This window comes from Phyllobates terribilis, unplaced genomic scaffold (genome assembly GCF_046119375.1).
Source record: "Phyllobates terribilis strain yellow unplaced genomic scaffold, ASM4611937v1 Scaffold_8__6_contigs__length_399053987, whole genome shotgun sequence".
NCBI classification, from domain to species: domain Eukaryota; kingdom Metazoa; phylum Chordata; class Amphibia; order Anura; family Dendrobatidae; genus Phyllobates; species Phyllobates terribilis.
Genome location: NW_027362768.1, coordinates 246,914,630 through 246,926,950, shown reverse-complemented (window position 1 = coordinate 246,926,950; position 12,321 = coordinate 246,914,630). Strand labels below are relative to the sequence as shown.

The window sequence follows — 12,321 nt, the reverse complement described above, 5'->3', positions numbered from 1 at the left end:
CTCTGCTGGCACAGAGAGGTCACACACCGTTCATGCCTTCCATTCTGCAGCTTTTGCTGACATCACGTCGACAAAGCAGCAGCTTCTTTCTGCTCTGCTCTGTTAACAGGGCGTGACCAGCTAATGTCATGGTGATTGACAGCCGGCTCCCCACTGCCTAACTCCAGGAAGCCAACTGTTAATCAGCATGACATTGGCCATCACTATCCCTTTCCAGAGTAGCCAGCTGCTCTGTTGATATGGGGCAGCTGAATCGCCAACAGGAGCAGTCAATGACTGCTCTGAGCCGGTGTCGGATAGAACAGGCAGATAGTTAGCTTTTTGGCTCATAGTAAAAAAAAAATATAGTCCTAGATAACCCCTTAAACTACTATCTAACAGATATGTGCACTTTTAGTCTGACTTAACAGTAGGGAGTGCGACCAATTAAAGTGCCTAGGGCAGCATGAATGACAAATACGGCCCGACCTAAACCTGTGAGTGTACCTTGAGGCACTCTTACATTTTATACATTATACAGTGGATTAGGTACTCATCTAAGCAGATGTCCCTTTCAGGAATGTATAATTAAGCTGTTACGGATCCGGGTGGTGGAATCTCTGTGCTGCGGTGCAAGGAGGGACCAGAGGGGCGTAACTAGGTATCAACTCGGACTGACCAAGGTCGTACGGCGGCTCAATCGACTCCGTGAACCAGGAAGGACCGAGCAGAGGGACCAGGTGCTACTCTGGGCCTGTCCTCATATGAGAGCAGGTGACTCCCACGGGTGACTGGCAGGAGCCTCTGGGTAGGCCGACAGATAGGCACGGCAGGTAACTGGTAGGAGCCTCCAGGTAGGCAGGCAAGCCAGGCCCGTAGGCAGACCGTCGAACTGGAGAGTATATTTGGCTGGCAGAGACAGGAAGTCAGGCCGGCGCACGGGACTCGGGGCCAGGCCGGCAGCGGGACCTGAGGGCTGAAGCAGAGTTTAGGACACAAAGCTACAACCTTGCACGGGCACCTCCATTTTGGAGGAGGTGCCTTTTTATAGGAGAGGTCCTCTGGTCATTGGCCGGGGACTCCTTAGGACGGCGCGCGCGGCCCCTTTGAGAGGGAGGGAGTGCGCGCACTAAGCACAGTGCCCGGGAAGCTGCGCGCGCCGGCAGCAGGAGAGCCGGAAGACGCCGGGAGCGCGGCGGTAAGAGGGACGGCGTCTCTGCCTGTCAGGGGGCAGAGACACCGATACTACATAAGCAAATTTGTTGCTGAAGTAATCAATAACCGGCCTAATTTTGTTATTTTATAGACAGTCAAACTTGGTGCCATCTCGGGATGGATACTGTGCGTTATTACTGTAAAGCAAAACCGTTAAAATGGTCTCAAAAGTGTGACTGGGTCATAGCCATACAAAAAAAAAAAAGTTATATAAAATATCATCACTCTGATATTACCAGATTTCTGGCTTCCTCACTATCCCCATCTGAAGCACAAGGCCCCACATTATCATAATTTCCACAGCATCTACTGAGGTCCAATTAGTGAATAATGAAGTGGGGTTTTATGCAAACACTTCTTGGGCATATCAACTATTCTGAGCCACCATGATATTTACAGAATCCTCAGATAAATATACTTCGAAATTAGTCATTTTTCTATGAGGCCTACAGTTTCAATTTGAATTCCCGAGCTGGCCACAAAATCAGGAATCTGAGACACATGATCTTCAGGGGGTGGAGGAACCCCAAGGGGGAGAGGGATCACCAACTATGGGCACTGCCGCATCCTTCAGTCCTGATGCATCTATATGGGGGTTCATTCTCACAGGAAAAAGGGGAAATGGCATCCTCTCTCTCACCATTGGTGTAAGGCAAGCAAGGTGTATGACTTCTTGCCTGAATAAGGGGGTGTGTTGGTTACTTTCTGTATTAAATCTATTTGATCAGATTAGAAAAAAAAAAAATAGGAAATTAAAATCATTGTAATTAAAAATAGAAGAGAAGAAAATAAAGAACAGAATATAGAAATGAAATGATAAAAAAGGGAGAATATAAATATTTTGTAAAATCAAAAAAAATTACAAAGCTGATGTTAAAACAGGATAGTAACGTGCATAATTGATCAGTGCTCTGTGGCCTCAGGATATACCCGGGCATGGTACAAATTAAAAAGATCAAAAACTGACAGAAAAAAAAAAAAGCCCTACACCAAAAATTTAATTGGGGGATTAGGGAACAGGGAGGGATAAGACCTGGATCAGAGTTCAGGGATAAATCTTCAGTTGTATACAACAGCACAATAGCAGCACAGAAGATAATGGTAGTACCAGAAGTCCCAATAGAACTAGATCACACATACAGACAATGTGACCAGTTTGCATGCCCTTTCTGACTGAAAAGGAAGCTTTCGGTACTGTCACCAACACTATCAGGTTTCACTGAAATTTAAATTGGTCGGTCATTCATTCAAACCATATATGGCGATTGGCGGGTTGAAAGAGGTGTTAGGGGTAAGTCACTACAGCCCCGGCTTGCTTTGTGATTGATGCTGACTAGCAACACCATGATACAGTGCAGTCCAATAGGTCATGTAAATGTAAACATTCTGCGATTTGACGGTCAGAATTGACCAGCTATTCTGCAGTAATCATCGATGTGGGTGTTCATGTGGAGGTGGTTGGGAGAAAAGGGCGTTGTAGGCGATGCTTTCTGGATGGATGATTATGGAAGATGGCCTGTTGTCAGAGAAAGTAAATGTATCTCTGTGTCTTTTGACACAGGGACCGTTTAACCACAAGACCCACCGATACCTTATTTTTCATGAACATCTTCCTAAATAAGAAGTACTATTAAGGGATTTTTGGTAGAACTCTAACGATTTTTATTTTAGCTCAATTCATTCTTTAATCCCCAAATTTATAGAATTTAATAGTATTATCTTATTTAATTGTACGTCTCTATCTGAAAAATTCAGTCATACTTCTCTTTAGATGGGTCATGATCTCATCGTGACCCCCTGGTAATTACATTCCTTTATTTTCTCTTCAGGAGTTACCATCTCAGTCACTAGAACAGCCTGTATGATGAAACTGCATGTTACTGCTGATGATTGCATAGCTCTTGTCACAGTTATAATGTAAATGTTAACAGCATGGTCATCTAGATTTACTTTGGAGAATATAGAAGGGGTAATAGTCACTGTGCAAAATGGGCAAAACCAAGGAAATGTGTGACTTTGAATAAGGCTAAATTATGTTAGCTGGTGATAACGATAACCGTGGGCAAGGTACTCATCTCTTATGCCCTGGCACATTACATGAAAATGGGGGTCCTGGCTGAGTGTGTGGACTTGTGTTGTGGGGCACTACGCCCTTGCAGGCTGCATGTAACCGATGTTGCTGGTTGGCCAGGAACAGATGTTTGACAGTTCAATAAAGGAGTCCACCAGTTCAAAATAAACCTTTTACTGAATATTAAAGGGGTATTCCCATCTCCAAGATCCTAGTAATATTAGCAAATCCCTCCAATTAGAAATGTAGTATATTTTTTGATTCACGATGTCTCTTTCCTCATGTGCAGGCATCGCAGGACCTTAGGTATCCATGGTTACGTCCACTGATAAAGTCACAGTTAGTTAGCTAGTTACTAGTGGTCGTAACCATGGATACCCAAGGTCCTGCAATGCCTGCACATGAGGTAAGCGACATAGTGAATCTGAAGAACTATACTACATTTCTAATTGGAGATATTTGCTAATATTATTATTATTACTACACCTACTACATATTGGGATAGGATCTTGAAGATGGGAATACCCCTTTAACTTTAGGAGGGTTAAGGTGGGAGGGAAGTGCACCAAAATGTATGTGTGTGTTCTTCCCTATGCCTCAAAACTACTGGAACAATACGTCCACCTTGATCTGTTCTCCAACCTCTCCTCCTGCTCCCTCTTCAACCACTTACAATCTGGCTTCCGACCGCATCGCTCCACTGAAACTGCCCTGACTAAAGTCATCAACAACCTACTAATCGCCAAATCCAAGTGACATTACTTTGTCCTCCTCCTCCTGGACCTGTCATCTGCCTTCGACAGAGTGGACCATTCCCTCTTACTACAGACTCATCTCTTGGCATCACAGTCTTGGCTCTGTCTTGGATCTCTTCATACCTAACAGACCGAACATTCAGGGTCTCCCACTCGCACACCACCTCCTCATCTCGACCCCTATCTGTCGGTGTCCCCCAAGGTTGAGTTCTAGGGCCCCTGCTCTTCTCCATCTTCACCTTTGGCCTGGGACAACTCAATCTCACGGCTTTCAGTATCACTTCTATACTGATGACACACAGATCTACCTCTGTGGACCCAATATCAACTCCTTACTAACCAGAATCCCACAATGTGTGTCAGCTATCTCATCCTTCTTCTCTGCTAGATTTCTAAAACTTAACATGGATAAAACTGAATTCATCATCTTTCCCCCACTTCACTCAACCCCCCCCCCCCCGCCTGACCTATCCATCAAAGTTAATGGCTGCCCACTCTCCCCAGTCCTACAAGCTCGCTGCCTCGGGGTAACCCTGGACTCTGACCTCTCCTTCAAACCACATTTCCAAACCCTTTCCACTTCCTGCCGACTCCAACTCAAAAATATCTTACGAATCCGCAAATTCCTCAGCAAAGACTCTGCAAAAACACTAGTGCATGTCCTCATCTCCCGCCCCGACTACTGCAACCTCCTACTTTGTGGCCTCCCTTCTAACACTCTCGCACCCCTCCAAGCTATCCTAAACCCTGCTGCCCGACTAATCCACCCGTCCCCCCACTACTCCCCGGCCTCTCCTCTCTGTCACTCCCTTAACTGGCTCTCCATTGCCCAGAGACTCCAGTTCAAAACCCTAACCTTGGCATACAAAGCTATCCACAACCTGTGTCCTCCATACATCTGTGACCTAGTCTCCCGGTACTTACCTACACACAACCTTTCTTTCAAATTTCTTTGGAGGGAAGCACAGCCCTCCATGTGCTCGCCAGAGGTAGCCTGACTGCCATTAGGTACAGAGATGAGATCATCAGACCCCTTGTGAGACCATATGCTGGTGCGGTTGGCCCTGGGTTCCTCCTAATGCAGGACAATGCCAGACCTCATGTGGCTGGAGTGTGTCAGCAGTTCCTGCAAGATGAAGGCATTGAAGCTATGGACTGGCCCGCCCGTTCCCCAGACCTGAATCCGATTGAGCACATCTGGGACATCATGTCTCGCTCCATCTGTGGCACCCCAGGGGGTCTGGTTGCCACAGTGGTAGAAATACCATGTCTGAGAGCGAGCATGGGCTTTCCTGGCCAGGAGAACTATTGCACGCAACCCCTCCTGCCCCAGTCCAGGGAGGGGAGGAACCTGCCCTTTATAAACTGGATCTGGGGCGGGGTTAGTTAGTTCCAGATTAAGGGACAGAGGAGCAGCAAGGAGCTCTGTAGGAGACAGGAGCTGAAGGCCAGGGATTGGAGCTGATAGAGCTCATCCTGGCAGAAGACGCAGAGAACCGGACACCGGAGTCCGAGGCTGTGAGGATATCCACATCCAGCAGCAGAAACCACCTGGCAGGGGATTTCAGGTCCTCAGGCCATAGAAAGCCCGGAGGCTCAGTCACACACAAGGGACCGGCACCGCCATCAAGGAGCGGAAGGTACCAAAGGCCCCAAGTCACCAGCCATACGGGTGAGCACCACACAGTACACTCAGGGATGTGGGCTACTACACGACTACAGCAAGGTAGCCAGGAAGAGTGAAGTCTGACGGGAAGGCCTACACCTCCACCTGGCCAGGGGGACTCTTGTTCGCTCACAGACTGACTAGGCCTCTAATGTTAGCCAGTACTCCCGGCAGGGTCTTCTTCATTACCAACAGTAAAGACCCTGAACGGCACCGCACGGACTCTGAGTCATTTCTGCTGTGCCCATGCACCACAACCCTCACCATCTACACACGCCGCCCTGAGGATATACTCCTCCCGTGGGGAGTTATACTACTCTCTGCTGCGCACACAACATCAGCTCAGCGGTCTGCCCCGCAGCAGCGGTTCTCAGTGATCGCAATCCACGGGTGCCGTAGTCGGACATTTCAACATTAAAAACTGAGTAAACAGATCCGCCACTGGTTTGACCACCCTGAGCCACGGGACCGGGTTGCCGCCACGGAGACTACAAACCCCCAGCATTACACAGAGACCCGGCTCCAGGTATTCCCCCACACACGGCCCAGGGGGCGCGTCACATCCACCAACGTCACGTTGCACCACAGACTGTCCAGGAGTTGGCGGATGCTTTAGTCCAGGTCTGGGAGGAGATCCCACAGGTAACCATCCGCAACCTCATCAGGAAAATGCCCAGGCGTTGGAGGGAGGTCATACAGTATTGTGTGTGGAGGCCACACATAATACTGAGCCTCATTTTGACTTGTTTTAAAGGACATTACATCAAAGTTGGATCAGCCTGTAGTGTGTGTTTCCACTTTAATTTTGGGGGTGACTCCAAATCCAGGCCTCCATTGGTTAATAAATTTGATTTCCATTGATGATTTTTGTGTGATTTTGTTGTCAGCACATTCAACTTTGTACAGAACAAAGTATTCAATGAGAATATTTCATTCATTCATATCTAGGATGTGTTATTTGAGCATTCCCTTTATTTTTTGAGCAGTGTATGCAGGATACATTATGCAGGGGGGAGACTTATGAAAGGTGGCAGTGTGAAAAGGGGGCATGTACTGTATGTAGAGGGGCAATGTGTGGGAAGATAAGGGACATTGAGGGACACTGAAGATGGGAACAATGTTGAGGAGGCAAATGGGGGCAGTGTTGGGTTGAGATGTGAACAGAGGACAGATGGGGTGAGCAGTATTGAGATGGGAAATAGTCAATAGGGGACAACGAGATGTGGGGATGAGTGCCTTAGTTCATAAGGACAGAGTATGGTAATTTTAGTTCATATGAGTGGACAGTGTGGTGGCCATGTACAATAACTATGGGGGTCATAGTCATATTTTGTGAGAGAGCACAGTGAGGGGAAATTATTTCTTCCAGGGCAAATCATAGCCAGCTATTTTTATGCAGGGGGCATTATAATGACACTGCTATTTTTAAGGGCACAGTTTTTGGATTTTCTTCAGAAGACCGGAGAAGAGCTATGGATATGAAAAGTCATCCCTGTCTCCCAACCATACGATGTTAAAATGGAAGAGAATTAGTTTAATCAGAGAAGACTGAGGATGGAAATAAGTGGTACAACTTCGTGTTGCCGATGGTCCAGAACGGGGTAGGAGACTGGAATGTTGAAATGCGGTTTTATTAGTCAATGCGTTTTAAGTAAACATGCTTCTTCCTCGGGACAAACCACAATGAGGTCTCTTCCCTAGGCACAGTTTAAAGAGAACCTATCAGCACGATTAAAGTAAATTTAGGACTGTAATGGCTTGTAATACTGATTACATTGATAATTTTGGTGAAGAAATCTGCTTTGTTCTTCTTTAATCACCAAGTTTTCTGATAATTAGATTTCGGTGCACAGGGGCTGGACTATAAAATAGGTCTTCTCCCTGTATATAATTCTCCAAAAAAAACAGGCCACTGCTTTTTCACTGACCTGCTTCCTCTGCTGGAACTCTCCTCTTCAAACAGAGGAGGCAGGTGGAGGGGCCGGGGAATGACAGACAAAGAGAACACCCCGTATACAGTCCAGCCCCTTTGCACTGTAATTTTATTAGCAGAAAACTCCAAATGTCATTAAAGAAGAACCATAAAGTGTATTTCTTAACCAAAGACATCAATTTAATTAGTATTACAGAACCATTATAGCCATGTCTTTACTTTAATTTTAAAAAAAATCAAGCTGACAGGTTCCCTGTATCATAAAATCTGTAGTCACATGTTTATAGACAACAGGACAGAATAGTGCGGTAATAAGACAAGTGATGTGAAGCAGAGTTATCAATATGGGAAGGGGAGAAACAGTAAATATTAGTGAAGTTCACAGATAAGTAGTGTGATAATTTTACTGTCCACTGATTGAGGTCTGGTTCATAGTTCTGATTCCCCCACAAGGACTAAGAGCACATTCCTTAATTAAACCTCTGAATTGCACCAATATTTACTGCCACAACTGGTTTTCTCCTTCCCACTTTGATAGTTCTGCTTCACATCACTTGGGATTTTTTGTGCACTATTCCGGTGTCCTGTTGTGTATAAATATGTGACTTTTCAGATACTGTGTTGCACTATACCCGATGAAGAGACGTTAGTAGCCTCGAAAGCTTGATATTTGCTACCATCTCTTCAGTTAGCCATTAAAATAAAAAAAAAAATGCATTTTAATTTTGTCACCTCACCTCTTTAAAAAAGTGCAATGAAAAGTGATTAAAACATTCTATGTATCCCAAATTGGTGTGACTAAAAAAGGTCAGCTCACCATGCAAATAAAAACAAGACCTCACGCAGCTCCAAGGATGAAAAAATAAAAATGTTATGGGTTGCAAATAAGGTGACACAATGCACAAATTCTTATTTATTTAGTTATTTAAAATAAATGAAAGTTTGGTATTGCCATAATCACCTTGAGGCCGGAGTCTCATTAGCGTTATGGCATCTGATGCGATGTGCTAATAACACTTGGCTCCAGCTCTGCTGCGAGTGAGAGCCGAATGTCCGTGCCCTGTGCTCCGATTCTGTCACATGAGAGAATCACAGCACAGGTGTAGATGGGACAGAGAAAGTAATTTCTCCATCTCCTCTAGTGCTGGTGCCACTAGGCATCGCGCTGCACTCGGGTGACATCTCAGTGCAGTGCGATGTTTCACATGCACCCATTAGGCTTATATGGGTGCATGCAATCCGAATTCTGCATGCAATCACAGCATACTGAGTTTCTTTTTTTTCAGTCCGATCACGATCCGATCATAGCAGGAAAAGAAAACGCCATTGAGAACACAAGCATAGGATTGAATGCAATCCTATTTTTAATTAGATCACATTCGTCTGATGTAATCGCAAGTGGGAGCGAGCCTTGACCTGGAGAATCATGTTCACAGGTCATTTTTACCAAACAATGAATACCATAAAAGTAAAGGCTATGAAACTAAAGCAGAATTGCGAGGTTTCACTGAAGTTTTATATTGCGTTGAGGTGAGGAGTGCCATTTACATTTTGGCTTCATGCAGCAGGAAAGCTAAAATTGGCCCTCTACACATGCCACTTACCTGGGAAAGATATGGCTCCAGGAAGCAGTGTGAGAGGCAATCCAAGAGAGGCAGTGTGATGCTCTAAGCCATTGGAGCTCAACTTTTCTTACCCTAAGGCTGTGTGCACACGATGCGTTTTTAATGCGTTTCCGCAGCGTTTGTGCAGCTGCGGAAATGCATTAAAAACGCATGGTAGAAGGGCAGCAATGGTCCCCAATGATAATCCGCATGTGCTGTGCCCATGCTGCGGATTTTTCCACAGCGTTTGTGCTGCGCTCAAAAATCCGCAGCATGTCCATTAATTTTGCGGAAACGCGGCGTTTTCGCCGAATTAGTCTTGCATTAGACCGCATGGATTACGCATCACTATATATGTAGATGCGTAATCCACGCGTTCTAATGTGCGGATGGTACCTGGGTGTGGAGGAGAGGAGAGTCTCATCCACACCCAGGTACCATTAAAAAATCTGTAAAAAAAGAATAAAATAAAAAATAAATATATACTTACCTTCTGTCGGCCCGCGCACCGCTCCTGCTTGGTTCCCGGCACTTTGCAGTGAGTTGAAGGACCTGCGCTGACGTCAGAGTCATGTGACGGGTCACGTGATGCTGACGTCGGCAGGTGTTTCAAATTCAAAGTTGCCGGCAGCCGGGACTGAGCGAAACAAGACAGCGCGGGCCATCAGAGGGTAAAGTATACATTTATTTTTTATTTTTACCACTCTCTCGGGTCACACTATATAAATCCATGCTATTTGCATGGATTTATATAGTGTGACCTAGTTGTCAAGTACTTTCCAGGTGATGCGAAAATCGCCTGGAAAGCGCTTGTCAATCCACATGCAGAAACGCATGTGAATCCGCATGTATTCCGCAGGAAAAACGCATGCACAATCTGCATGCGTTTTTTCTGCCAGGGAGATGCAGAAATTTTCTGCTTCATTTCTGCATCGTGTGCACATACCCTAAAGGTCACGGCCCCACTATCAGTATTCAGTCAGTATTTTTTCTCAGAAGTGGGAGCCAAAACCAGATTAGGAACAATTAGAGAAAAGGTATAATAAAAACAAGTGCAAAAATTCTGAATTTATCACCCACTCCTGGTTTTGGCTCCCACTCCTGAGAAAAAACACTGACCAAATACTGATAGTGGGGCTGTGGCCTAAGAATCACATTCTGCTCTGAGAGATGGTCACATCCAGTGCTACATGAGTAGCTACATCCAGAGCCCCTCCCCCACTGTAATGACATCTAGAACCAACCATTACAATATAGCAACAATCAAAGCTTCCCTGCAGAAATCACATTGAGACCTTCAGGCAGTATTCTTGCACCCAGTGGTTCCCACCATGCCCCCAATTGGGTATTCTAGCATCATCCACTCCCTCCACATTATCTCACTGAGCTTCAAGCAGCCCTCTAACTAGTAATATCATCCTGAGTTTTGCTTAAAGTATTAGCCTTTTATCCCCACGACACATCCAGATCTGCTCTTCTGTGTTGGTTTACTCACCAGTGTCACCATCTGGAGACCTTCTCTTCATAGCTGTTTTCTAAAGCTGGTACTAATGCACCAGGCTGGCCAACAGCTACAAGCCACACATCATGGGTTCATGAGTCACACATGGCTCCCAAGCCACAGGTTGGGGACCCCAGCTCTAGGCAATGTTCTGGTGGGAAATGTGGGCTCCCAGCAATCATGTCCAGTTTACTTTGACACATATCATCTACTTAAACATTGCTGCAGACTAAATACATATTTTTATGGTAACAGTGTTCTGTAATGGCAGAGGCCTTTTCAGCAGGGTAATGAAGGCGCATTATCTCGCTGAAAAAATTATTCAGAATCTATATCTTAGACAGGTCAGAGCTGTTTTGGGGACACAAGGCACATCTACACTTCAGTTAGAAAGTTGGAATGTTTGTTTAGAATAAATATGGAGTTCATATTGATTCATATTATTTTCACTTCAATTATGCCAAAGGCAAGAAAGTAAAGGAATTGATGTTTTGGGCCTAAGAACCCTTACATGTTCTTTCTTATGAACAGAGGACAACAGGTTTCAAGGGCAATCTGGTTAAAACATAGCTATACAGCAGTGTATCCAATTCCCAACGGCATTCTGTGGGGTTGAATTACCATTACATCTGTTACACACAGGTCACTTGTCACCCATCACACACAAGGTAAAATCAATCAATACTCATTCTATTAATATAAAACACACTCTAATGATTCTAACATCCAGATTTAATAAACAGACACTGGACATAAGACCCTACAAAAAAGTCTATGATGTCGGTGGAAGGACAGCAATACATTTCCTATGCTAATTAGGATACCATACAAATCCTTAAAAACATGCAGATAATGAAGTTCAATTCAAGTTGTAAACCAGCATAAATATATTTGTGAAGTAATATATATAGGATAATTGCATTCTTAAATGTCAAGAATAACATGAGCAGCTTAAGCACAAGGGAAAGGTGCACAAAAACAATCAGACTTGGAGCATTCAGATAGAAGGGTAAATAGAAACCTATTTAATAGCAACCAAACATCTCCACCAAAAGTTCAAAGCTTGGTGGTATAAACACAGAGCCCTTACCTGTACCACTGGATAGGGATATTCCATGCAATATACCCCGAACATACTTCCCTCAGAGCGCACTCTGTGAGCCACAACTCTTGCGGTAGAGTCCACTGTCGCAGACAGACTGGATAAGCAGTCAGCAGAAAGGGATGGTAATAAAGCAGCAGAAAGCCGGGCACATGGGTGTACAGAGAGAAGTACGGGACCTGAGAGTTCACCAGCAGTGTATAAAGTCAGCTAGAAGAAACTCCGAGGAAGATGAAGTAGACTGGATGTGTACATGCATGGGACAGCTGGGCTGAGAGGAGGGGGACAGCATGAATGGTGGGGGGTGTAAAAGAGACAGGTGGCTTCATTAGAAAAGCCCCTTTAGCCATACGTATGCCTGAAAGGGAGAAGGAGGGAGGGGAGAAGGAGGAGCAGGGCTGGAGGAGTACTGGGGAGAAGGAGGAGTACTGGGGAGAAGGAGGAGCAGGGCTGGAGGAGTACTGGGGAGGAGGAGGAGCAGGGCAGGAGGAGTAC

At 45.3% G+C, this 12,321-nt stretch overlaps 1 protein-coding gene across 11 annotated transcripts in view; it reads right to left on the bottom strand.

Annotated features, from left to right (window-relative positions):
- RBFOX2 (RNA binding fox-1 homolog 2) overlaps nt 1-12,011 on the bottom strand; it is a 431,053-nt gene extending 419,042 nt beyond the window's left edge. For 2 of the 11 annotated variants that reach the window (XM_073644109.1, XM_073644116.1), the window contains exon 1: nt 11,815-12,003. In XM_073644109.1, the coding sequence (XP_073500210.1) occupies nt 11,815-11,859 (45 nt within the window). In that variant the 5' untranslated portion in view covers nt 11,860-12,003. Of the gene's footprint in view, nt 1-11,814 lie in introns of all 11 variants that reach the window. The other 9 variants (XM_073644110.1, XM_073644118.1, XM_073644115.1 and 6 more) reach the window with 8 other exon arrangements.
- Between the last annotated feature and the right edge of the window lie 310 nt (nt 12,012-12,321).